Genomic DNA, 26,733 nt, shown 5'->3' on the forward strand with positions numbered 1-26,733 from the left:
TTGGGGGCAGCCAATCTCATTGCTCATTCAGATAATGTAGGTAAGAAGCTGCTAACTAGGAAAAAAACATGAGTGTCACTAGAGATTAGGCATGTGACTCCCCTCCCTCAGACCTTGACTCTCACCTTTTTTGGATGACATTTGGAATTTTCGGTTGTCAATACTGTCACTAGGAAAAGGGCTGTCCCTTTCTGAGGGGATGTCAGGTCGGTAGTTTAGGGACCAGGATGGCTGGGGAAGGCCTGGAGGGGGAAATGAAGAGAATGACCTCAGGAAGGGCTCACTGGAGAGTTAAGTATGTGTCTCTCCCTGGCCAGCACGAGGGTGGGGTCTAGTATACAGCCCTGTATCCCCATCTCAGGAGTGGCCAGCGTTCTTTACCTTTCCAACCGCTGAAAGCTTTGTGTATATTACAGACCACATTCCTACCCTTTTGGATGTATTTGGAAACCTGCATCCCCATGTAGCCTGCTAGATAGACTTGTACTTCCCGAAACCAGGTACCTTTCCCCTTCTTCATCCTACACAACGTGTCTGGATTGAGCAGAGCCTTAGAGGTCACCCATGCATTTTACAGTTGAGGAAATCTAGGCTAGAGAGGCAAAGGCTATGGAAGCAGCAAACACAACGGCATTGTAGTCCATTTGACTCCCTTGCCAATCCACCAAATTCTGAACACATACTTCTAAACATGCTTCAAACCACTAGGATTATAACCATTTTATTGTTTTTCTGGCAGCCAGTTTACACTCCTTTGGGTCTTTTGGTCACTGTTGTTGCAGCTGTGAGGGGTGTATGTTCAAGGCAACCTAGTGCCTGTAATTTGTTTACTCATTGCTGTTATGGGGTCCACATACAGGCGGCTGCTTGCTTTCATCGTGTCTTTCATGGTTCAGTGAAGGATGATGGTCAACCCACAGCTCCCTTTCTGTAGCTTTATTTGTTTAGTGTACAAGTGTCCACGCGTGCTTAATGCTACTACGAGTCTATATAGTATATTGTGTGCCTGAATACATATCTCTTACCATGCTGAACGTTGAGTGTGTGTTGATCCTCTGTGTCCATTGGGACACATTGGGACATTGTCAAAGACATGTCTTAAAGGAATTGCGTCCGCCTAGATGGTATGTTTAAAGGTTGACGAGAATCTGCCTTTGCTTTTTGTTCCGGTGTTAAGAGAAGATGCATCTCGCTGTGCTCTAGGTCAGTGGTGTGCCTGTCTCTTAGCCTGGCTGGCTATCCAACCTTGGGGGTCGCCGTCACGTTCCGGGATGCCCTGGCACGCCTCCCTAAGAGGCGTGGCCTGAACGCCACGCCCACGCCCGGGGGTGGGAGGATCTCCTTTTCAACGCAGAAACAGAGGGAGCCCGGCCGGCGCCGCCAGCAGGGCTCCGCCCACACGAGGCTCCGGCCCGTTCATTGGCTGGGTCTGTGGTGACGTCGTCGGGTTCACAGACAGTACTCCGAGCGCCCAGCGCGCGGGAGGTATTGTGCTTCACCCCAGCTTTGTTCAGTCGTCTGCTCACCTGGCTCTGGGTGCGTCCTGGCGGTGCAACCCGGAGCGGGTGCCAGCAGCCGCAGCCGCCGCCGCCATGGTGTCCCCGGTCACTGTGGTGAGTGCGCGAGCGCGCGAGCCCGCGGCCAAGCCCCCCAGGCCTGGGACGAGGCAGCGGCAAGCCCGGCCGCCGAGGGGGGCGGAGGAAGGTGCTGTCCCCTCCGGGGAAGCGGCGGCTGTCACGGTTTTTAGCTCCTCACTCTTGTAGCGCCCCTCCTACGCGCGCCCCTCGTCTGCCCGCGGGAGGGAGGAAAACATTGTGCACGTGACTCGGAAGCGTGACTGTTGATCCATGAGTGTCTGGAGCGGGTCTGCAGGTCTTGGCCTGGAACTGGATGCTGCAGGCCGTAGGGTTCTGCGTGGTGGACCCTCAGGGAAGCATTCGAGAGGGTGCAGGGGGGGGGGTGCCGACTTCCTGGGAATGCCCCAAGTTTCTCTTAACATTGTAGGTGCAGGAGGTGACGCCTCTGTCTTAGTAACGCTGTTCAGACGATAGGTGAAGGTGGACCTCTCTCTGTTGACTTGACCTCCTTTCCAGACTTTCTCAACTCCAGCCTTTGAATTGTCTCTTCACACTTCTAAGGCTGGCTTCTCAGACTGTCATGATTTCACCACCTACTGCCAGTTTCTTCTAGGAAGTATGGGCCTGGGGAGTAGGGGGAGGGGGAGCAAAGGCTGACAGGTGGAGCTGGGCATCTTCCCCCCCCCCCTCCGCCCCCAATTTCCTCCCTTTGGCCTTGCCCTCACTCTGACTATCCCTGATAAGGGAGTTTCCATGGGAAGGGAGTGTCAACTCTGCTCCCATCTCTAACCTCTGGAAAAACAAGAGCAGGCTTGTACTCTGGACCCACTATATGTCTCTTCTCTACCCTTTCCTAGTTGCATCAGGTACCTGGTTGCCAGGGAATCTAAGTGTCTTGTCCCTTCAGAGCCCTGTGTGGAGTGGCTTGCTCACACACAGTCAGAGCACTTTTGTTGGATTATGGGTCTATAGGGAACCCCAACTGCTCCAATTCATGCTCAGAAAAGCCGGGGGCGGGGGGAAGGAGCTTCGGGAGACCACAGAACATCTGCAGAATCTCCCCCCCCCCCCCTGCTCAGACTCTGCCTGCAGTGGCCTTGAGTAAAACCTTTCTTTAGCTGCCCTCCCCCTAATCCAGCTGAGACCCAGTCAGCTGGCCAACTTCCCCCTCTCAGTTCCCCATCTCCTCCCAGCCTGTCTGCTGGCTCCAGATCAGAAGCCCTCCCCACCCCCCTTCCTGTCTCTGGTGCCTCAAGTTGCTCTTGTTCTCTGGGAAAGAAATGGCCAACACCCCCTTTTCCTAGCCCTGGAAACCTCTGGCCTTTCAAGCACTGTTTCTTCCTCCCAACACAGATCTAGTTCTCTTCCCAGCATCCCTAGCACCTCTCTTTGTCCTTGATGCCACCTTTAGTCTGACATAGGTAGAGTGGAAGGTCGGGTGGGAGGGGGGGCAGAACAGAAAGCTTGTGGGGTGGAGGTACTGTCACCCCTACATTCCTGACACTCACCTGGTGTTGCTAGGGCTCTAAGCCCGAGTCCTGGCTCTAAAGCTTGGGTCATGAGTTGGCCAGTCAGTGCATTTCTGTGGTTTCCCTCTGACCTTACTCCAGTTCCACACAGCTGGGAGCTTAGGCTAACAGGGAGAGGTGGTAAGGGGTGCCTGGAGAAGGGGAGAGTAGAGAGCCAGGAGGGAACAGGGCTGGGCTGCAGAAAGGAGTATCCTAATCGGCACTGTTGGCTCAGTGAGTGACGACTCTGGCCAAGTTCCAGGACCTACAGTGGACCAGAGTGACCAGACAGTGGAGCCCTTGCCTGTCCTGGTAAATTGAGCCTCAGGGTGATAATGGCTTTCACATCCTGCTGGCTGCTTGGAGCCAGACGGGCTAGGTTTCTCTGTCAGAACTCTTTGTTCTCAGTGGTATAGGGCTGGGGTGTGCACTGCAGCCTTGGGGAAAGGTGTAAGATTTTTAGATCTCACTGTGGGCTTTTGTGCCCCTAACCTCTGAGTATTGTCCTTGTTCTGTCTCCTCCAGGTGAAGAGTGAAGGACCCAAACTGGTGCCCTTCTTTAAGGCTACCTGTGTGTATTTTGTGCTCTGGCTGCCTTCATCCAGCCCATCGTGGGTCAGCGCCCTTATCAAGTGCCTGCCCATCTTTTGCCTCTGGCTTTTTCTTCTGGCTCATGGTGTTCGATTCCTGCTGGCTCACCCCAGTGCCTCCCTCATCTTCGTGGGACTTGTCTTTTCTGCTGTGGGTGATGCCTTCCTCATCTGGCAGGACCACGGATACTTTGAACATGGTCAGTAGTTACAGGAATTGCCTGGGTGGGTACTTGGGGCTGGAGGAAAAAGGGTCCTGGTTGGGGCAGGATGAGGCTGCAGAAGAGGGAACAGGGAGCTGGAGAGTTTCTGAGGCTGGGGACCAGTTCTTTAAGGGAGAGTGTGAGAGTGTGAGTTTAAAACTATGGCTGTTCTTACCCCCTCTTAGTCCCAGAGCAAAACTGCTGGGTTATTCCCAGTCCCCTTCTCTCAAGCTCTCAAGGACTCTTTAGCCACAAACCTTCCTTTAGCAGTCTTTATCCTCTCACCCTTTCAGGTCTCCTGATGTTTGCTGTGGCACACATCCTCTATGCTGCAGCCTTTGGCATGCGGCCACTGGCTCTGCGGACAGGCCTGGTGATCGGAGTGCTGTCAGGCCTGTGCTATGCCCTGCTCTACCCTGGGCTGTCAGGTGCTTTCACCTACCTGGTGGGGGTTTATGTGGCCCTCATCAGCTTCATGGGCTGGAGAGCTATGGCAGGGCTGCGGTTGGTTGGGGCAGCCTGGCGGTGGACGGAGCTGGCGGCCGGCGGTGGTGCTCTGCTCTTCATCCTCTCGGACCTGACCATCGCTCTCAACAAGTTCTGCTTCCCTGTGCCCTACTCCCGGGCGCTGATCATGTCTACCTACTATGCTGCTCAGATGCTCATTGCCCTGTCAGCTGTCGAGAGCCGAGAGCCAGTGGGAGAAGACTACAGACTGAGCAAGGCCGACTGAAGGGACTGGGGTCTGCTCACCTTTCTCTTGGGGCTGGGGGCCCAGACTTTGGGGTCATGCAGGAGCTGGATCAGTAGGCGGCTTCTGGGAAAGGGGCAGGCTTGAAGGGGGGTAAGCTGAAGGGGCTCCCAGGAAAGCTGGTAGTCCAGGATGACCTGGAGAGTTCAAAGAGGCAGCCTCACATCCCTCACCTGAGTCAGAGGTAGACATCTCCTCACCCCATCAGGACTGTCAAAGCCCTCCTGGAAGGTGATGGTGCTTTTTGACCCCTCTCTTTTTATTAGATGCAAGAGTGCGACTTTCTCTTACGCCCAGGACCAATGGCAGTGCCAGGCCCCTCCATTCCCACCTTTTCTCTTCCAAGATGAGCCACGAATGAGGAGTCCTGAAAAGCTCCTTCCCCAGGCTCCCTAGTTAGGAAGACTGGTTGAAGGTGGAGCCTTGTTTTCTGTGTCCAACCTTGTTACTTCAGCAGTCTTTTAAGTGGCAAATGGCTGTCTCTCCATGGTAGAGGGACTTGGTTGGTCTGGAAGCTTGAGGGCACCAAGGTTTCAGATTGGTCCTTGTTCTCTCACAGGCCAGCTCAGGCCTCATACCATCACCCTCAGTCTCTGTCCCCAGGGCTAGGGTGGACCATGCCAAAGGAAGGGGCCAGTCTCCAACTAATGTCTTTGTCCTACTGTCTGCAAAAGACCTAAAGTGGCGGGCCTCAGCTCCTGAGGGGTGCTTAACCCAGCTCAGAGCTGCCCCCCACCCCCACCCCAGCACACCAACAATGCTTTCTTCCTGCTCTGGGAGTGAGTTCTAAATGACACTTTAGGGTCTTAGACCCAAAGCACAGTCAATGCAAGGGGAGCGAGGATGGGGTAACTCCATCCTCTACTGCCCGTGTGAAAAAAATAAAATAAAATAAAAACCCAAGGGCCATTGGCTTCCTGACTTGTCTGCCTGTGTGGCACGTGCCTGTCCCAGACAGGGGGTGGAGGCATGGTGCCAGAAGCCCTGCTTGTCCTCACAGCCTGGGTCAGAGTCATCTTGGCTCAGGCATCTTGGCACTAGGCTGGCTCCCTGGCTGTGCTGACACTTGTACTTATTTCAGTGGGTCTTGCTTCCCTGGTGGTGGTGGTGGTGGTGGTGTGTGTGTGTGTTGGCTGTGTGGTTGTGTGATTATAGTCAGGAGGGGGAGGGTGGGGATGAGTAGTGTCTTGCCATGTTTCTGAATTTGTCCTTGACATAGTCCCCAGTGTGTGGGTGCCCAGACATCTTGGTTACCCTTAGCCCTGCAGTGTCTTTGGTGCTGCATTGCCCCAGCCCAGACCTGCTGCTTCTTCAAATGGTGCAGATTCATCTTCTATAGTTGGGAAAGAGGGGGGAGGATGGGATTAGAATAGCTGATGTTTAGACCTGAAGCCTGGGTACACTATTATTTTATCGTGGTCCAGAGGCCTTCAGATTTTAACCAGCACTGCTCTGGTCCTGAAAGTAGAAAGGGCCATTGATGAATATGCCATTGGTATATTTTGGGGGGAATGTGAGATAGGAGAGTCAAACCTCATGGGTACTGAATGATTTTTTTTTTTCCTTTCCAAACATTTAGTTCTTGTTGTTGTTATTTTTGGTACTGGGGATCAAACCCAAGCCATTTCACATGCTAAAATGATTCTTTGCTATTAAGCTGTGTATTGCAATGAGCTGTTAAGCTAGACCCAAACTTAAGTTTTTATAGAGACCTTTCATGGGGACAGAGAGCAAAGTAATACATCGAGTAGGGTTCCGGGACCCTCCCTCATTACAAGCCTCTGGTTTAAAATCCGTCAAGGGATTATTCTACTGTAAAACATATTTTAAACCAGTAAGCTGTCTGGGCAGCTCCTTCCTGCTTCCATTGGAGGATGGCTGGATGCTAAGGGAGCAAGGTTCGGATCCATTTAAACTGCAGAATGCTGACCACAGATCTACCAGGAGTGAAGGCATGGGAGGGAGCAAGATGGGGAGAGGAAGGAAGTCAGCTAACCGTGTCCCATGCTCGGAGGGCACAGTGAGGGTTGAGAGTGGTTGTGAAGAGGGTAAGGTAGCCCCAGGGTGACTTCCTGTGGGTGGGTTTGGAGCCAGTCCACGCTGTTTGTGTGCATCCCAATGATTCCTGTCCCACCTGCTCTCAGGAGCAGGGAGTGTGAGCTCAGTGAGTTTCTCGTTCTGCGCCCTCACTGCATTGTGGGTCCAGTGACAGGAACTGGAAGGCAGACTGGCTGAGAGGCATCCGTGTCGGCTATGATGCTGAGACCTGTGGCCTGGGGCTGGTATGAGGTGCTTCGCGTTCTGAAGAGTCCCAGTGATCAGTGTTAGACTTGACTTGCTAGACTAGACTTGGCTTTGAAAGATCCAAACAAAGATTTGCTAGTGCTCAGGAAAAACCTGCAAATTGCTAGACTTAGAGTCACTACGTAGAAATTGGTCCCTAGGTCTCCTGAGCTGGATTAGCTATGGGATCAAAAGCTGCCATCCAGTCACACTTGGTATCTTCCAGGAATTGTACTAGGTACTTCCTCATAACCCAGTAGGTGAGGAAACAGGCTGGTGAGGCAACGGTGGCATTGTGTCCCTAAAACTAGCTAGAGTGACTTGGGGATCTCTGGGTGTGTACTAAGAGCTGTTTCCCCACATCCACCCTGCCCATGCCCTCTTGGCTTAGGCCTGTCTACGTAATTCAGCAGTCATTCTGGAAGCCTTGTCTTCTTAGTGCCTGACACTTAGTTGAATATTTAGGAGACAGAGCAATGGGATTCCTTCTCATCACCCTGCAAGGAAAGACTTCATCTCTTAACTGGCTGAAGAAAGATCGGTAACTATGAAGACCACAGCCGTGGAGGTGCACCACTACAGAGAGTGAGGGAGTGAGAGAGCAAGAAGCTGGAGAGAGAGGGAACAGGATGCTGGGATTTGAATGTGAGGATTGGGAGAAGGTTGCAGGAATTTGAACAACCAAGCATGGCAGGTTTGGCTTTGCATTTGGAGGGATCAGGCTGCTAGCCATGTCGCTATGAAGGACGTAGGCTAGGTGAAGAGTCGGGTAACTCCTCAAGCCTGCACCTCACAAGCAAAAGCAATGGCAGGCACGTGTGAGAGGCGTGGTCCCCTTCAGTCTTCCCAGGCTTTGAGCCTCTCACCTGCCTTCACCTTAGACAATGCTTCTCAGTAGGATGCACACCAAAACAACTGGAGAAAACTTGTAAATGGTGCAGATTTTGTGCAGAACCCTGCTGTGTAAATTGTGACAGGCCAGTCTGCTTTAAATCCAAGGGCCAGTATGTTTTTAAAAGGTGAGTCTCAGCCCATTAGCGTGTGCTGTCACAGTTTAGCAAGGGATCATGAACTCCCACATCTGCAGGTGCCTGGAGCGTTATGTATGTCTTTGATAAGGTGGGAGAATATTTGTACCACTTGGTGGCAGGTTAAATAAACAACAGCGCTAGCCCCTGGTCTTGGATGGGATGGATGTATCCTCCCTCCAGGCCATGCCTGGAGGTGGTTTCACCATAGACAGCACGGAGCGTCTATGGTTCTTGCCTAGTTCATTTTTAGCAACATGCAGTACTCACTGCTGTCCTTTCGTGCGTAGGTGGGAGATGACCAGTTTACATATGCTGCCGGCAAAGTTGTGCCAGAGCTTTGAATTGACAGTGATGTTGACATCACCCTGGTAGATAGCACCAGGAGCCATGGGTTCCCAAGGAAGGTGCCAGTCATGGTGTAGTCCTGGCCACAGACCACAGTGAGTGCTTGAGTCGGGTCAGAGAGTAGGGTGCATGGTGCCAGTCCTGATGATAGAACTTCAGCTTGGTGCTCAGGTTCTCACTGCATAGGTGGGATGGGCACTACGAGCTGCCTTCATCTTAGAGTGCAAAAGATGCCCTGGGGCTGTTTCAATGGAACCTGGAAGACCTGAGTTGTATTCTCAGGTGCTAGGAATTATGGGATACTCAGCTGTGTCCTTTCTTTACTCTTTTTTTTCCCTTCCTTCCTCCCTCCCTCAGTCCCTCTTTCCCTCTACCCTTCCCTCCCTCCCCGCCTCTCCTGTCCTCTCCCTCCCTCCCTTTGTCCTTTTATTGAGACAGTCTCATTATATAACCTTGGCTGGCCTGGACCTTGCTGTGTAGACCAGGCTGGCCTCAAACTCACAGAAAACTAACTACCTGCCTGTGTCTCCCAAGTGCTAGAACTAAAGGTGTATGCCACATTGTACACAGTTCTTAGAGACCCTTGCACACTCACAGTGCTCCTAGCTGCTCCAGGGTTTGACGAGTTGAAGCAGTCTCACAGGTTTTTATGTTTTCCTAGACTAAGGGAGTCTAGATCCTTTCCCTGTACCTACTTCTTGGATCCTGGTATTCTCAGCTCTTTATCCTAGCCTAGAACTCTTCCTCCACACTTCCCTTATGCCAACTCAGCTTTTAAGATCTCCTCTTTGGCCCATTTAGCCCTCGTTTCTAGGTTTCTGATGTTATCTGTATTCCTTCAGACTTAACTGCTGTTTCTCAGAGTTCCAGCCCTCACTCCTACTGGTCCCTCTCTTTATAGCAGGCTTCAAATTGTCTCTGTAATCTTCTACCCCCTCACTATTATCTGGGCCCTTAAGGGTACCTTTTCACCTCTGTATCAGTCCATCACTCAAAGCACTCACGAGATAACAACATCTCTGAGGAGTTTCTCAAAGGGCTCATAAGTGATAGCCTATCTCATAGTTCTCGGATCTTAACTCTTGGGTACCCTTTGGTGACCTTATGTCCTCTTCACCATCAGGGATTCCTGACACAACCCTGACCCCCCAGTCCTGTATTCACTCTGGTCCTTATTGGCAAGCCAGGTATCCATGTAGTACAGCCACCCATTTCATTTTGAGTCACCATTCTGAAATAGCATTTCCTGCTGTGCCATCATGTACTTGTTGCTGAAGACACGCACAGTTGCAGTGAATCGGGTGGGGGCTACTTTCATCCCTCTTCAGGTGACATAGCGGGCACCACCATCTTCCCTTTCATCCCTCTTCAGGTGACACAGTGGGCACCACCATCTTCCTGGAGATCAAGATTATGGCTCCAGGTCAGAGTTACCATGTTGGAGGCCTCTTCAAATAGCTGTAGGTTTGCAGGAGGTCCGGAAATCTGGGAGAATTGGAGGTTTGCTGGCCACCCTGGGGACAGTTGTGTGTTCACTGTAGCCACCTGCCCAGCCTGTTGGAAGATGGAAGGGCACATTTTCCTTCTGTGAGTGGTAGGAGGCAGATGTCCTGGATTCAGAAAAGATGTTTGTGAAGTGTTTTAGCTTGTGACCTTTGGCAAGTTTATGATACCCATTGCCTCATTTACAAGATGGAGACCTAACAATGGCGGCTCATTTTACAGGGCTAAGGAGTAAGGTGTCCACAATGTAGTTAATATTCAATAGAGGTTCACCGTTTTCAGTTTGTGGGGGGCTCTTCAGACCTTTATTGAAAGCTTCCAGTCCTCTGTTAAGAGATGACTCATAATTTTTAGTCGATTCCTCTCCACTGGCTCCTCCTGCCCCTCACCCCTCTCCACTCCTCTCCCTGCAGATTTTACTCTGTTTATCTCATCAGATATGGCCAACCGCAGAATCTGAAACAGGGGTTGTGCTCTAGGTCAAGGTCTCCAGGGCTCCAGGACTCTGAGATAAGAGGGTACAAAAGCCTCTCTACAGTCAAAGGCTGATAAAGCCTCCCTTTGTGGTGTCAAAGTAGGCTTCACTGTCTGCTCACTCGAGAAGGTTGTGCCTTAGGTTGCTTAAACAGCAGTGGGGAGCTACATAGAGTGGGGAAGGATGGCTGCAAAAGGCCTCTGCCACCATCTGTACCTGCCACAAGCATGGGAATTATGCAAGGATTAACCCCAGGCACCCCCTTCCCACTCCCCTGCCTCTGCCCACTGTCTGTACCGACCACATGCAAGTAGTAGTGCCACACACCCTCAGGACTTTTCCTGTACCCGGAATCAGACATGTTTAGGCCCCGTGTCAGGCTTGGAGGTCCTAGGATATCACAGACATCCAGTTCGTCCCTAAATTCATATATCCAACCCCATGCCTAGTTTCTATACTTAGTAGACAGGTACAGGAGCCATAGTGTGTGACTCCAAACTCATTCTGAAGCAAGATCTGATACTCTCTGTAGTCAGAATACTTGGTGTTGCTAATGAGGAATTGGGGATAATTTTTGCCCTTGGTGATGGTTTTCCAGCCCTTGATGGTGATGCTGTCTTTCTGCCAGGTCACAGTGGGTGGTGGTGAGCTCTGGGTAATAACAGGAGGCAGCAAACTCAGTCACTGGAAAGTATTTGGAAGAAGGCTCTTCGGCTTATCAAAGATTCTCCTTCTAGGCTCCAGGGACAGGGATCTGGTGAGTGGCAGAATTAGTCAGAGACAGCAGGACAATGTGGACAGTGTGGTTACACAGAGGGCAGTATGGGGGACAGAATGGGAGACAACTCATAGAAGACTGCATGTATGCAGAGGGCTGTCCCAGCACCCAACACTGTGTGGTTCTAGCCCGGCACTGAGGTCAAACTGGGGGCTCCTGTGATGGAAGACACACAGGTAAGGAAGGACAGGGACCACCCTTCAAATTTAGGCCTCTCCTCCTGAGCCTTCCCTAGGCTCTTTCATGGTCGAGGTACGGGGCATACCAAGATGTCTGACTGCTCCAGAACACTGGGAAGCATTTACTGTTTCATCTGTGTCTCCCAGCAGGTGAGATCTGGGCAGGTAGGTCCTGAGTCTTGTTTCTATATCCCTCCCACCTCCATTGGCACACAGAGCTACTACTTTGGCACAGTGTTTGTTTTGCTTTTTTTTTTTTTTTTCAAGCAAGGGAATCCCAGAGGTTACCCTTGGCTTTGTCCCAACATCAGGAATATGATGAGTTGTTCTTGATCAGAACATAGCCCCATTTTTCTTTGTGGGATGAAGCCTTAGGGGGCCCTGACCCTATAGCTCTGTGTCCTCCCCTGGTGGTGGCATGGTATGGGCCCTCATCTAGCTCCACAGGTCTCTAACCCCAGCCTCACTGACAATTCGGATATGAAAGAAGTTTTTTGGCATCTTGGTCAGGATCCCTGCCATGTAGTGGGTACCCGAGATGGCATCTTCCATGCCCTTGGTACTCTTCTTGCTGCCTTCATCTCATCTCAAGGATGTAGCTGGATGTCCTAGCTACGGTCCCTTCTACAGGCTCACAGCAGCTGTACTGGCTATTTTTGTGTCAACTTGACACAGCTGAGTTATCACAGAGAAAGGAGCTTCAGTTGAGGAAATGCCTCCATGAGATCCAACTGTAAGGCATTTTCTCAATTAGTGATCAAGGGGGAAAGGCCCCTTGTGGGTGGGACCATCCCTGGGCTGGTAGTCTTGGGTTCTATAAGAGAGTAGGCTGAGCAAGCCAGGGGAGGCAAGCCAGTAAAGAACATCCCTCCATAGCCTCTGCATCAGCTCCTGCTTCCTGACCTGCTTGAGTTCCAGTCCTGACTTCCTTTGGTGATAAACAGCAGTATGGAAGTGTAAGCCGAATAAACCCTTTCCTCCCCAACTTGCTTCTTGGTCATGATGTTTGTGCAGGAATAGAAACCCTGACTAAAACAGCAGCCAATGGAGATGCTTGAGTTAGAAAAGTGGTTCTCAGCCTTTCCAATGCTGCGACCCTTTCATACATGTTATAGTGACCCTCAACCATAAAATTGTTTTTGTTGCCACTTCATAACTGTAATTTTGCTACTGTTATGAATCATGATGTAAATATCTACATTTTCTGATAGTCTTAGGCGACCCTTGTGAAAGGACCATTCAACCCCCAAAGGAGTTGTGACCCACAGGTTGAGAACCACTGAGTTAGAAGAATCAGACATGTTTAGGCCCTGTGGCAGGCCTGGAGGTTCTAGGGTATCCCAGACATCCAGTTGGTCCCCAGATTCATCCATTCCAGTCCCATGCCTAGTCCCTACACCCAGTATGCCTGAATCCTAGTTTTCATCACTTCTACAACAGCTTCCGCAGCAAACACTCTTCATATGGTAACTTGATTACTCAACAATGTGCCAGTTTAGTTATTTTACCAACTTGGTAGTTTCAGTCTCCTCAAAATTCAACACACCCAACACATTCAACTCATCTACATTCAAAACCCAGATTCAATCTCACTGTTGCCCCCACTTCCACTGACAGGATGTCTCCCCATCTCATGTCTGGGACTCAAGACGTCCTAAGCATCCATTCAGCATCCTTACTTAACCCCAACATGCCCACTCACTTAGCTAACAAGAGAGAGCAAAGCTTGAGCAAACACTCAGCCCACCCCGCCCTCTCACTGTCCCAGATGCTCAATCTTCACTTGTTAGCTTTCTCTTGAGTGTGAGCCCTGCTCCTCTATGCCAATTGCCAGAAGCGAAGACATTCTCTCTCTGAAGGGGCTGGTTCTACGAATGTGTTGGTCCTGGCCTCATAGTAATAGGACCCTTGACCACCACAGCACTGCTTGGCATGCTGGGATGTACTAGAGTGGCCTTATACAGAACTATAATTCAGAGTTTCTAGTCCGTGTGCTGTCTCCACAGCATACTCTGTGCTTGAGGTAGGGAGATGAGAGGTCGGGAGGCCAGGAATATCTCTGAGATAGGAGATAAAAGAGTGTGAAACCACAGAAGAGGAGAAAATGGGATGTTAGAACTCCCAAAGGAGCTGGTATGAGGAGAAGGTATGCCCACTCAGCAAGACTTCCTCTGTCCCATCCCCTCCTGGCCCCAAACTTCTGTCCCTAGTACCTCACCCTGAATGGGGTCCTTGTTGACTGGAACCCACAGATTATTGCTTGTCTTTCTTCACTCGACAGAGTAGCCAAGCACTGGCCCATCCCATCCTGGGTAGGGACATTCTATTCATGTCACCAATTCCCTGGTCACATCAGCCACCAGGGGATTCTATAGGTAACAAGAGGGGAAAAGCTGAGAAGGGGAGCGTATATATAGTTCCACAATCCATATTGATTTCTGTCCCTGTTTAAACTACCTTAAACCAGTGATTGTTAACTCTGGTTAACCATTAAATGGGAAATATGTGGAAACCCACCACCAACAATTAGTATCTGGGTCTTAATTCAGAATATCCTAACTGAATGTTCCCGGGGTAGAGGGCAGGCATGGATGTTTATTAAAGCGCAGGTGGTTTTACTGTGTAAGATGCAGGCAATCCAAGTCCTCTAGCTCCTGCCACTCTGGCGCCACAGTTCTCAACCTTGACACACTGACACCTGGAAATCATTTGGGAGGGGTGCAGCTAGTAATTAATTAGCAGTCGTAATTAAAATACCAACACTGCCAAGGGGTTTCTTTGGAAAAAATGAAAGTGATTTCAAGCTTATCTCTAAGTTAGTGTCATGCACCCTCAGCTTCCAAAATGATCTCTGGAGTGAAGAAAGAAGCGTGGTTGAGTCTTGTAATGACATTTGTTCTTCGTTGGCAATCAGCATGCCCTACGCGGTAGTTAGTGAATGAGCCTGTGGCATTCCCTGCAGATCCACACACCTCAGAGGTCTAAGGGCCCCATCCTAACCTGTATGTGCGTCCCTTAACACGAGGCAGTATCTCTCAACTATGGGATTATGATGAGGAAAGCCTTCCTCAGTCTCAGGTGGGTCACTTCCACCCTCTGAACTGACTACCAGAATAAAGCGAGTACTCTGCCTTGGCGGTGAAGTTGGCCACTTTGTCATCTATCTCTGCTGTCTTAATCCAGGGCTTCTTGCCAACATCCTACCATGATAACCAGTTTTACTTCTATTTATGTGCACAGTTACCCAAGAGCCCTAGGAATTGCACTTGGTCTTGGGAGGCTTCGGATGGTCTTGAGACAGACAACAGCTTCACAAATGGGGCTTTGAGGCAAAGGGTCAGAAGGGCTTCTCACTGACCAGAGGTCTGGCTGGCCTGGGGCATCACTGAGCTCTGAGATTTCTGGATCCCTCACTTGTCCTGTGCCCAGCCCTCCTAAGATGTGCTCAGAGAGTTTTGATCCTTGCCTCTCTGAGCCTCCTGCCTACCTAGAAACGGCTGCTCTGCAGCCCCTGGCAAACCATGTTTAGCTGCTACTCACACCATTAGCCCTTCCCAGATAAGTTCTCTCTCTTTTTGGAAGTTCCAGAATACCTGTGCTTTCTCGTGTTACTGTGGACCTTGGGTTACAGCTACTTATCTGTCTACTAGTTTTACCCTTTTAGGTGTTCTGTATCTATGTATCCTTAACACCAAGGATACAGGGGTGGCAAATGAAAATTCAAACCTTCTCATGCCCCAGTTTTGTGGCAAGATGGTGTGTGTGTGTGCGTGCTCGTGCATGCCCATGTGTTTGATGATGTTGAAGATCACAAGGCCAGTTCTTTATCATGTTCAAAACAATCTAAACTCCCTTTCCTACCCCAACTCCAGCTTCCCATTCTCACTTTATCCCTACCCTTTGACCTCCCACTGCATCCCATTTTACTTCCCACCTCAGTGCTCTTTGCAACCAACCTCACCTCTACATCTCAGTCCCACCTCTCTTTTACCCCATCTCCTTACCTCTAACCGCATCCTCACTGTTTAGAAACACACAAGTGACTATCACAAGATGTGTTGTGTATGGTGTGCTTGGCTGTGCATTTGAAAGGCATTAGAAAGAGATGCTAGGGTAAAACCCCTACCTTGTTCCTGGTAGGAAACAGGCTTAGAGAGGTCTCTTGACCAAGGCTACTTAAGATATTAGGGAGTTGGCTTCTGGTTATAAAGTCAACAGACATTCTATTCCCATTCCCAGTCAGAACTTGAACTCAGTCCAGGGTCTCCGTCCCAGCCACCCTCTTTGATTACTGGGCAGCTGGTACTCTCAAACAACCCCATAGCTGTGCACAGGGGCAGTTGCTGTGTGACAGTGATTCTTGAGATTGAATAGGACTAAGCTGATGCCTTTCTGTATACAATTGGAGATGGTGAGCAGGTCCTGGTCTCCCTGAGCTCCTCCATGAACACATGCTTCCTCTTGCTTCCTCTTGGGCACCCACATACCCTCCTTGAACCAGGTCACTTTGGGTAATAACCTTGTTTGGAAGGGCACCTTAATGTAAGCCATGTAGCCTACCTTCATGGTCACCAGACAGCTAGTATTTTCCAGATGGATGAGTCAATGAAAGGAGATCTACAGGGCAAGGCATCAGGGGGTTGGGGAGGAACTGGTGGCAATAGGGGTGTGTGTGGTGGCTACGAGCATACAGGCTGGCCTAGCATCCTTGAACCTTTTCTACCTTTAGGGGACCTTACGTGCAGTGGATATGTAGGCTTCATTTTCTGTGCACTTTGCCTGGAATGTGTTTTTGCCTTCATGCTCTGTGCCCATGTTGGGGAAGATAAGCATGTATTCCTCACCTGTCGACACACCAGGCAAGTCTGTGATCTAGAGGTGAGGGGCGTGCCTGAGTATGAGCATGAGCCAAGTCAACATCTCTTGCTCCTTTCCTCCTCTCAGTCCTCCCTGCCACCCTTCAGACACCCTTTTGTCATTATATACAACTCAGCCAGGGGCCCAGTGCATGTCTGACATGCCACTCTTCATGGTTTCTAGATGTTCTAAGGAAAAAGGGCACGGACTGACTGGGTCAGAGTGTTGGTGTAAAAGAGAAGGAAGGGGAAAGAGTTGGTACCACACTCATGGGAACATTCACGGTTGCTGTGTCAGTCAAAATGTATGAGAACCAGGTAGGCAATGGTCAGTGGGTGATGAGAGTGCAGTGAACAGGTGGAGGGGTGCTGAAGGAAGCTCAGAGCCTTGGCAGTTAGGAAGACCAAGAGATGCTTACTGGGAAATCAATTAGTGGAAGATGAACCTCTGGGACTTAGCATGCTCTCTTGAAAGAAATAGATGGCAGAGATATAGGTGGTTAGTGGAGTTGGGATTTTAGTTGTATTTATACTGGTCTGGTCTAGGGGGCCCCCAGACTCACTGATGTGGTAAGAGTCAGTGTGGAGTAGTTAGGGAGAGGGAGTAGGGGATGGTCAGGATCAAGAAGTTTGGGATAACTAGGGTTGCTGGAGATGGTCAGAATCTGGAAGTAAAAGATGAAGTTAGGTAAACTGGTTTAGAATCTGCAAAGCGGAGGAGATTGATTAGAAGTATCGATGGTTAGACTATGAAAGGTTAGAGATGGCCAGAATTGGGAAATGGAGGAGGTACACGTTGATTATGGTCTGGTGGGGGACTGGAGCTGGGAGCTGGGTAAGTCAGTGTCCATCAGGAGGGTATGCTGGGGTCAAACAGTTTGGTCAGTTTGGGTCAGCAGAGAGTGTGTGTATTTTCCACAGTGAGGGTGCAGTACTGCAGTATTCGGTGGGGTCCCCACCCTCCATGGCCACTGTGGTGTATTCCCCACCATCTTTGCTCTGTGCATCATTAACTACCATCTCAGTTTGCTTGCTCACACTGTACTTGAGGCTATGTGACAGCAGTCACTCATCTTTCTCTGAGGGTAGTGACACATCCTTAGATATCAGATCACATTCAAGGTGTGGGCTACTCCTCTCTCTTACATATGCATTTTTGAAGCTGCTTATAGATTTAAAGGGAAGGCCTATAGACAGACTAATTTTTAGCACCCTCCCAAATCACTACACGTTTGCTGCAGGTCTGTGCGCTCCTCCCTCTTTTTCTGACCCTAGAAACCATAAGAACTCGAGGTAGTAGTATATTTGTGTACAGTATGTGACCCAGGGAAGTGCATGGCAGAGAGAGTGTTGGCTTTACACAACCGATTTACCCATCTAGTCTGTTTGCTAATATGTGAATTAAGACAACAACTTTTATATCTTTTTTTTTTCAAAAACAATTTTTATTAGATATTTTCTTCATTTACATTTCAAATGCTATCCTGAAAGTCCCCTATACCCTCCCCCCACCCTGCTCCCCAACCCACCCACTCCAGCTTCCTGGCCCTGGCATTCCCCTGTAATGGGGCATATGATCTTCGCAAGACCAAGGGCCTCTCCTCCCATTGCTGGCTGACTAGGCAATCCTCTGCTACATATGCATCTGGAGAGACAAGCTCGGGGGCGGGGGAGGGTACTGGTTAGTTCATATTGTTGATCCTCCTATAGGGTTTCAGACTCCTTTAACTCCTTGGTTACTTTCTTTAGTTCCTTCATTGGGGGTCCTGTGTTCCATCCAATAGAAGACTGTGAGCATCCACTTCTGTATTTGCCAGGCCCTGATATAGCTGTCTCTTGTGAGGTTATGCCAGTGCCTGGCAAACTTTTATATCTTTACAGTCAGGAGTCCTCTTGCCCTCCCTCTATATCAGATATCTTTCTGATATCTGGGCTTTTGTTCAGGCTGTTACTTTGTGTGGGCATGCTGTTTCCTTCTCTGAAAGCTGAACTGCCTTTTATTCTTCTGGATAATCTCAGGGCTTTGTGACATTGCCTTCTTTTGGCTCCCCACAGCTGCTATGCCTACCTCCATCAGAGCAATGCTGAATTCGTAGGACAGATTCCCAGTGTGGTTCACATGTGTGGCATCCCACTGTCACACACATATGCAACAACTGCTTATAATATGGGAATATGTCAGATTGATGGAATACGTGATGTGAGAACTGTAACGCTGTTATATAGCTATTTCTTGAACTGACACATTCCTTCCTGGAGGGAATGGAGGCCTCATAAGACACCTGAAGCTAAGGAAACTTGCAACTCTCAGGAAACAGAGGGTTGCAAGGCTACATTAGGGTCCCACGGCTACATTAGCAGTAAACCATACGTAGGTAGAGGAGACTGAACACTGAGCAGGGAGCTCCAGTAAGGAAGCTTTTGTGAATTGTCACCCACCCTGAGGTGGGGATTTGGTGATACAGTTGATTTCAACCCCTAACTCTTGCAAGTGAAAGTAACTTCAATAAATTCATTGGCTCACCAGGCTAGACTTGGTAGAATAGTCTTTGGGCTATTGTCGGTGCAATCTGACAATTTTGGGGAAGAACAGATGTGGATCCTCACAGGGAAAGTCTCACAGCTAAGAGCTAGTACGTTTTTGGTCCATCGTTACTCAGCTGAGTGTTGACCCTGGCTTAGTAACTATTATAATTTCACCTTCACATCTGCCTCCTCCACTAGAAGAGCCTTCTCTTTTCAGTACCCATCACAGAGTCTTGTCAAGAGCAGATGGTGGAGGATGGATAGATGGATGGATGGATGGATGGATGGATAAATGGGGCTGCTGTGACAGGAATTCCATCTGTCCAGCTCTCACTGAACCACTTGCAATGGACAGTGAGACAACCCTTCTGTACCAAGTTCCCAACTGGGCTGAGAACCTACACGTTGCTGAGTCTGGCATCTTTGATCCTAATCGTGTGAGTCAGACCATTCTCAGACGGTCTGAAATCTCATACTTGTGATCCTTCTTCAGCTGCTTCCTGTGGAACTGCTACACAGAGTCATTCTCTTCCTTGGAGGCGTGGATCTCAAACACAGCCGTCTGCCATGGTCACCGCCACCAGTTTCATTTCTTCCATGAACTTCAGTGGCTTATCTGCAGCAGGAAGCAGGGAGGTGGAGTTCAGGGGTCATTGACCTTCTGTGGCCTACAGCTGGGAAGCACTCTTCCTTTTGTTCTATTTGCTAGTCACCATCTGCTCTGGAGTCCCATCTTATGATACTTACATAGTCTCCCCATACAGTAATATTAACATCAGTTAAAAAACATTTATGTAGTATTAGAGATCTGATAGGCATTATTATAGCTAATTTTTAATCTAATTCACATAGGTAGGTTCTATGATGATTCCCCATTTTACAGACAGAAACTAGGACAAAGAAGTTAAGGAAACTTGCTCTAAATTACACATCTGTAAGTAGCAGAAGCTGGGAATTGAACTCCAGAAATCTAGCTCCAGAGTTTGTCCTCTTAACCACTATGCTACACAGTCCTGTGATATTATTTCATAGTCTCTATATATTTCATATATCTATACTGTATATCTCATGTTTTCTTTTTGTACTAACTCCAATCCCCATGTAGTCCTTTCATGCACAGAGCACAGTTCTCTCTCCAATATAGCCATAGACCCCTCAAGGCCATTTTCTTTCCCTGAACCCTGACAGGCCTTTTGGGCCTCCATGCCTACTTTCATATCCAGCATTGCAAACTATGCATTTATCTTAATTATGTTCTATTGGTTATAAAAGAAAGTGCTTATTTGGGACTTACAGCATCAGAGTGTTAGTGACCATAAGTGCCACAGCAGGGAGCATAGCAGCAGGTTATCGGGGATGGCACGGGAGCAGTAGCTGAGACTTCACATCTTGAGACATAATTACAAGGCGGAGAGAGCTTACTGGTAATAGCATGGGCTTTTGAAACCTCTATTCCCAGTGATACACCTTCTCCAATAAGGGCACACCTCCTAATCCTTCCCAAACAGTTCCACCAAACATATGAGCCTAGGGGGCCATTCTCATTCTCAAACTGCCATGGTGCTTATCCACTTACCTCTCACAGTCAGGCCCTAGGTACTGGCATTGCTCATGCTTGTGTTAGTAATAACCTGCATGCACTTGGTACCTACCTACCTCGTCAGCTGACTGTAGCTATAGGCCATTTACTTATCAGAGATTCTAGATACAGTATTTAATTTTAGGATTAAATGTTCACCTCATTGAGTAATTTCAGCCTTGGATTTGTACAAACCTAGAACATGGAAGAAATCTGGTAACCCTTCGAGTTCTTAATCTGTATGAACCGGTTAGATGCTTCTTGCTAGGAGCAGAAGTTCAGTTACCTTCAGGGTTATTTACACTTGATCTTAGCCAAAAGGCTGAGAAGCGATCCTTCAGGGTTATTTAATTCAGGTGTTCTGTTCAAACGTGGGTAGACAAGGGCATGGGAAGAGGAAAATCACAATTTCAGATCAAAATGAAAATGGCAGAATGACTAGAAACAATGTCTAGTAACCAGCCTCTTTCAATGGTTTCAGAAGGTATCCTCTTGATTGGCTACAGATTATGAGAGGGTCTGAGAAAGCAGATGGTGTAGAAGCCATGGTAGGGCCAGGGTGGTCCCTGACTAGGCTATTCTCACCTTGACCCTATCATCTCGGGATGGGGTCCTTCAGCTCCATGATGTAGGTGAAGACATTGGTTGTGTCAACCTTGGTTTCTGCATCTTCTGGTGGCTTCAGAATTCTAATGACCTGGGAGATTGGTTCATCAAAATGCAAGGATCAGAGGCATTTGGACTCTGTTTAGTTGTGTCCAGAATCCTGGAGGAAACCCCTTAAGGGGCTAAGCTCATTAGGTAATACCTCCTGCTGCCCCACTAAACTAATTGATCAACTGGAAGATGGAAGAGTAGGGTTGTAGGGGGATAAGGAAGGAACCACCATTCACAGAGCACTCATTATGTGTCTGGGCCCAGGACACAGACTCTATAATTTACATGGTCAGTGCTTAGCAAGAGTTTGTTGACGGAGCAAATACATGACAACAATAGAAAAATAAATGTGCGAGAGAAGTATAGTTTTTGCTTATGTAGAAACTAAAACTCAGAGAGATACCTAAGATAGCAGAAGTGAGATTTGAACTTAGGTCTGGCCGAGTTCATGTGCATGCAACTCAGGATATGAAGTGAGTCAAGGTAGGAAGGTAGAAAGGAAGGTCTCTAAGTAGGAAGGTGCTAGGGTCTCTCACTGCATTTGTGGTACACAGCCTGGCTCTGTGTGTGTGTGTGTGTGTGTGTGTGTGTGTGTGTGTGTGTCTGCAGGGCAGGGGAGAAGCCCAGGTCCCTGTTCCCTGCTGGGCACTGACCTTCTCATCTCCCCACTTCCTCTATTATGGTTTCCAGCTTCTGAGCAGTCCTTCCAAGTCAGGAAAACCATGGCCCATACAGACCTTTGAAAAGTCCTTATTGGGTACCTTGGCCCAAATCATCAGCATCTCTTTTTCATTTGTCACCTCCTGCTTCTTTTTTTGGGGGGGGGAGGGGGCTGGTCAGGGAAACCTTAGATTGTAAGAGGGGGACCAAGATTGTCACTCACTGTTTCCTTCTGTACCGACCTTGAGACCTTGAGATAACCTTCCACTCTCTGTGGGCTTTGAACTCAGGGCTTTTGTGACAAAGCCTTTGAGATGCTTCAGCTGGATGGGGGGGGGGCTGCATCCTAGGCAGGGGACCTCCCCCCACTTCCCATCTTTTTAAACAGCTTCTTAATCTAGTTTTTTGTTGCCCGAGGATAGAAAGAGGGCACAGACTGACAGTCAGACATCTAGTTCCTGGGGGAAAAAGCCAGGAGGAGGAGGAAGAAGAAGAGGAAGAAGAGGAGGAAGAGGGGGAGGAGGGAGAGGAGGAGAAAGAGGAGGAGGAGGAGGGGGAGGAGGGAGAGGAGAAGTAGGAGGAGGAGGAGGGGGAGGAGGGAGAGGAGGAGGAGGAAATGACAGGCCCAGCCTCTGTTTCCAGAAAGGATGGTGTAAGGGCATCTGTGTGCTCATTGTTTGTAATGTACCTGTAGTCGTCTGAGTCACCTGAGGTCAGCTATTCTAGGTGGATCAGAGTTACACCATTAGAGGGTGGGGGTGGGGTGGTGGCACAGAGATTTTCTACAAGAAGGGAAAAGAAAAAAAAAAGAGGGCTTTTTTGGGGGGGGGTGTTGGGGTTATGTGTGAAAAACTGGGCAAGTCGTGGGTATGGGTGTGTACAGTCTGGTTCTACAGCAACAGCATCAGCTTCCACATCATACTCTCCCTGCGCTATGAGCTCCTCAAGGGCATGGATCTCCTGAGTTGGACTTTATATTCTATTTTCCTGAAGTGAGATGAGTATTTCATTTAATGCAACTTATATGTTTGTCTCAGGCCCTGGCCTAGACCCTAGAGGACAGAGGAGTGAATACACTTGGTTTGCTTCTGGTGTCGATGGTGCTCACAGGCTTTCAGAGCCTGTTGAATGTTAGGGCGTGTGCAAGAAGTGACTCTCGGGAAGCTTGTGTGTGGGCAGAAGATCCAAAGATGGGGCTGTGGGGAAAGAAGCTGACTTTGGTTGGAGGAGGGAGGCAGTACTATATCTTTACAGTGGGGAGTGGGGGAAGGGCCTTAGAAACCACAGGCTCTCCCAGTGACCCGTCTCTCCCTTTCATCAGCCTCCCGAAGTCAGAAATTGCAGCTGTGCAGCAATTCTCTGGAAGTGCCCCAGAAGGTGGATACCTTAAGGATGGTTGGTCCTTGACAAGTCTTTTCTGGAGGCTCCAGGATCTTCAGCCCCTTCTCTAGGACCAGTCCCTTACTAGGTCCCTGTGTCCCCCAGCTCGGTGTCCCTCCATCCACTATGACCCCTCTTTGCAGTACTCACTATGTAGCCATCCACTGAGTCCTAGTTTTGACCAGTTACTCCTTTGCTGTGGTCTGCTGGACTCCACGCTTCCCTTCCATCTGCCTGTATCCCTGCCCTCTGGCTTTGCCCTAGTGATTCTTGCCCTGCAAATAATTTTGGGCCCCTCCTTGCTCTGGCAACACCTCAGCCCCCAAGTCTCCTCCCATCATGCAAGTGTCCCTTTCCCCACCACTGTTTCTGGGTTGCCATGGTGGCTCTCTGAGGCCTGCAGAATGCCCTGGCAGGGGGTCAGCGGGGTTTTGTGATGAGTGGGTGTTCTCCAGGCTTCTATCTCTTTGTGGTCCAGCCTCACCTTTAGCATGTGTTCCTTGTTGATTTTGTTATAGAGGATCTTAGCAGTTCTCCCCTTTTCCTCCTCCAGGATATGGTAGGCTTGGGGGTTCCCTGCACTAGGGTTCTGGACAGTGCTTTATTTCCTATGGTGGACACAGGACATGTTTTACTCCATAGCCTGTATGTTGGAGGCACTGGTACGCTCTGCCTCCTCCTGGGGATCTGGGTCCAGCCTGGAGTAGGAGGGACACAGTACTCAGCTTGTGTATTGGGGGAGACTGGAGAAGGCGCTGGAGAAGAAAAAGGAACGGGGGGGGGGTGTCACACTCTCAGAGAGATGAACTCAGAGTCACTTCTCCAGGCACGGTGCTGGAACTCAGGGCCACAAGCAGACAATGACACTGTGCTGTGTCCTTCCACAACTTCCTGTGAGCCAAGGGAGATGTCAGGAAGCCTCCAGGTGGGAGTTCAGGCAGGGATTGAGTGGGCAGAGCATGGAAAGCAAGGACAGTGTGACAGAGGATGGGAAGCCATCTGTGGCTGAGAAAGGCTTACATCAGAGATGATAGTCATCAAATTCTGTCAAATTTCAGCCACTAGGGGACACTAACACCTCTTCACCACTCAGTGGTCAAGGACCTTTATAGGTCACTTTGAGTCTCATACAGATGTATAAAAGGAGACGTTTAAAGAGGTCTGTGTCTGTCCACCTGTCCGTCTGTCCGTCTGTCTCTTGGGTTTCTCTCTGGAAGTTCTGGTCCTCTAGTGTAAGGTGCTTGGGCCTGCTCCCTCTTGGGAGGGCTGTAACTTAGCTGATTCTGTTCTAGATTTTTTCAGCCAGTCTGTGGGTTCAGTGTTGATTTTCTTGGCAGTAGTGATACTTGGGTGAGGGGCAGGACACATTGCCAACCCCGAGGGGCTGTCTCTAGACTTCCATAATGGAATGAGCATCACCTCACTTCCTGGGTCTCCTTCTTGTTTTGTTTTCTTGCAGTGCTAGGGAGTGAACCCAGGGCATTGCACTCTCTAGGCCAGTGCTCCATCACTGCAGTATAAACTGTGGGCAATCTTCACGGGTAGTAAGTTATCAATGAATAGCAATTGCCCTGCGTTATGAAGCCCTTCCCCTGTGTCATGAGCCACGTGGGGCCCATATCAGAGGTGATTTTGTTGATCCTCAGGACAGTCCAGTGAAGTAGGTACTTTTGCTGTCTGTATTCCTCTGAAGGATTGAAATGGAAAACACTCTGTTAAGACACACTCATGCCTTGATTTTAAATAGCAACCATGACCTTAAACAGGCCATGGTAAGGCTGCACTTTGCCTGCAGATGTCTTTTATTTGACCTCCACAAATGTGTAAACAAGAAGTAGCCGTCCATGGAAAGGGAAAGATGTCACATGTGAATTTCAATTGCTAGTTAGTGGGAGGTGAACCACAACTGTCTCCTTCGAAGGTTGTTCTCTCCAGCATCCCCCACTCTTTCGCCATTTCCTGCCTGAACTCTGCGGGTCAGTCCTTTCAGCCCTGGCTGCACACCAGAATCCCGAGGAGCTTATAAACATTCCCGATTTAATGGTCTGCGGAGAGACTCGGGCATGGCTAGTTTTTCCAGCCCCACCCCTATGCTGAGATGGCTCTAATTCACAGCTAGGGCTCAGAGTGATGAGAAGAAACCAATGTGCAATTTCTAGTTTAGATCATAGACCTTGAGTCCTTACTTCAAGGCTCTTTCTTACTGGTCAGAGTGATACGGTGTTTATCGCATGACCTTGTACACAGAGGACTTAGACTCCGTTCTTCTGGGACCTTGAAGGCAGATGCAATGGCTGTAAGGAAAGCTACTCAATACCCTGGCTCCCAGCCATCATTTAATCGCTTGCACCAGAGATGCAGCTGGGTCAGACTTGCCCTGAGACCCCCTTCTCAGCTTTCCTTTGGTGCTCTCACCTTCAAGTCCAGCCCTCAAGGATTAAGGTCACTCAGGGCTTTTGTTTATGCTCTTGTCTTGCTGGTGGCTGGGTTTTCCATTTAAGTGGACCAGGATTAGCCTTCCTCAGTGTAGATAAGGTATTTACCTTCCTAAAAGTGTGACATTCACGCAATCTGTTTGCCTCTGGCTCTGAAAGGCTTAAGCAATTGAAGAGTTTGTCAACCCTTCACACACATGTATGGGATTCATGCTTTTCCTAGTCTGTTTCCCCAGAGATTTGATCTGTGCTGACCATCTAGCTCAAGCCTGGGGTCAGAACAGAGGAGGTTGCTGCTGTGTGGGGGTTCCCGAAGGACCAACGCATGGCAAACACTTAGGTTACCCATGAGTGGGTTCAGAGGAAGACCCCATTTCATATTTCCCCACCCATTCCACTTCCCTCCCACGGTCTTGGTTGTCTGGGAGAAGGTCTCCTTGTGGGTGGTGGAGCTGGAGAACTCCATGGACACATATTCTTACACCATCTGCTGGTGTTGAGTGGTTGTCATGGTGATAGCAGGTTCAGGTACTCACCTGTGTGGACCAGGGAGAGGATGAGACCACTGAAGATAAGTAGGAGTAGGAGGGATATTCAGAGGTGGTGGTGTTTGTGTGTGTCCTTGTGTGTGTGTGTGTGTGTGTGTGTGTGTATACACAAGAGGAGATGGGAATGCATAGAGAAGAGCAGTCAGGCAATGGACTTCTACTCTCTGGCCTCTCTTCTTTACTCTCCATCTCTGCTTCCCTGACTGGTTACAAGAACTAGTGAATTTGTTCCTCACCCAGCAACACAAACAATCCCAGGTTCCTGGAGAGGGAAAATAAGGGGCTTAAACTTACTCAGCTGAATAGGGCTCACAGAGGGCTGGAGGACCTGTTGAAAGGTATGTGGGAGAGGAAGGCAGGGCTGGGTGTTTCCTCAGGAGGAAAGGAAGTCAGGCCAAGGAGGAATTTCTGACTATACCGTTCTGGGGTAGGCCTTGCAAGGAAGCTACTTAGCTCTTGTTTAGGGGTCCTGGGGACTTGTAGGATTTGGGATGGTGAGGCAGGTGACTGTTGTTTCCACAGCTCTGCTTCCATGTGACACAGGACAAAGCAGAGCCTTAGCTTTTCTTCCTTATGCTTTTTTGAACCAATCCTTTAATATATTAAAAACATAAAGTACCATAAACATCTCCTTACCGCCTCTCGGGCCCCCAGATAGGGACCTGCATGCAATCTGCATGGGGCTTCCTCTGGATCTCTTCCATGCAGACATGCATATGTGTATGTGGTCTTCCCACTGTACTTGTCAGGAGGCCTGTCAGTCACACAGTTCTGCCCCTGTGTTCTCTCTGTGCCTTGGGGGTCTCCGTATACCAGCTTACAAGGCTTTTTCTTTGTTCTGGATGATAGCCCTGGTGTTGAAGTGAGTG

General features: G+C 49.3%; 2 protein-coding genes across 2 annotated transcripts; one reads left to right on the plus strand and one right to left on the minus strand.

Moving 5' to 3' along the window:
• The first annotated feature begins 1,460 nt into the window (after positions 1–1,460).
• On the plus strand, positions 1,461–5,532 carry Tmem86a (transmembrane protein 86A). The gene is made up of 3 exons (XM_021167775.1): positions 1,461–1,613; positions 3,611–3,875; positions 4,172–5,532. The coding sequence occupies exons 1-3, from the start codon at positions 1,593–1,595 to the stop codon at positions 4,609–4,611; spliced, it is 726 nt and encodes a 241-aa protein (XP_021023434.1). The 5' UTR covers positions 1,461–1,592; the 3' UTR covers positions 4,612–5,532.
• A 2,674-nt stretch (positions 5,533–8,206) lies between these two features.
• Positions 8,207–25,827, minus strand: Igsf22 (immunoglobulin superfamily member 22). Its single transcript, XM_021166286.1, is given in 28 exon segments — positions 8,207–8,319; positions 8,322–8,387; positions 8,390–8,466; positions 9,516–9,559; positions 9,666–9,773; positions 10,705–10,915; positions 11,113–11,169; positions 11,171–11,200; positions 11,669–11,803; positions 11,805–11,873; positions 12,490–12,553; positions 13,121–13,189; positions 13,442–13,531; positions 15,612–15,797; positions 15,800–15,874; positions 15,963–16,067; positions 17,015–17,266; positions 18,952–19,066; positions 19,069–19,171; positions 19,173–19,221; positions 20,785–20,881; positions 21,078–21,115; positions 21,533–21,673; positions 21,725–21,824; positions 22,123–22,218; positions 23,366–23,415; positions 23,418–23,489; positions 25,662–25,827. Coding segments are annotated over 28 exon segments (2,778 nt in total).
• Positions 25,828–26,733: the final 906 nt, after the last annotated feature.

Source organism: Mus caroli, chromosome 7 (assembly GCF_900094665.2).
Source record: "Mus caroli chromosome 7, CAROLI_EIJ_v1.1, whole genome shotgun sequence".
Taxonomy (NCBI): domain Eukaryota; kingdom Metazoa; phylum Chordata; class Mammalia; order Rodentia; family Muridae; genus Mus; species Mus caroli.

Coding starts and splice junctions, on each gene's coding strand:
- Tmem86a (XM_021167775.1), top strand. CDS start 1,593: ATGGTGTCCCCGGTCACTGTG. Junction 1,614..3,610: donor TGGTGTCCCCGGTCACTGTG/GTGAGTGCGCGA, acceptor TGTCTCCTCCAG/GTGAAGAGTGAAGGACCCAA. Junction 3,876..4,171: donor CCACGGATACTTTGAACATG/GTCAGTAGTTAC, acceptor TCACCCTTTCAG/GTCTCCTGATGTTTGCTGTG.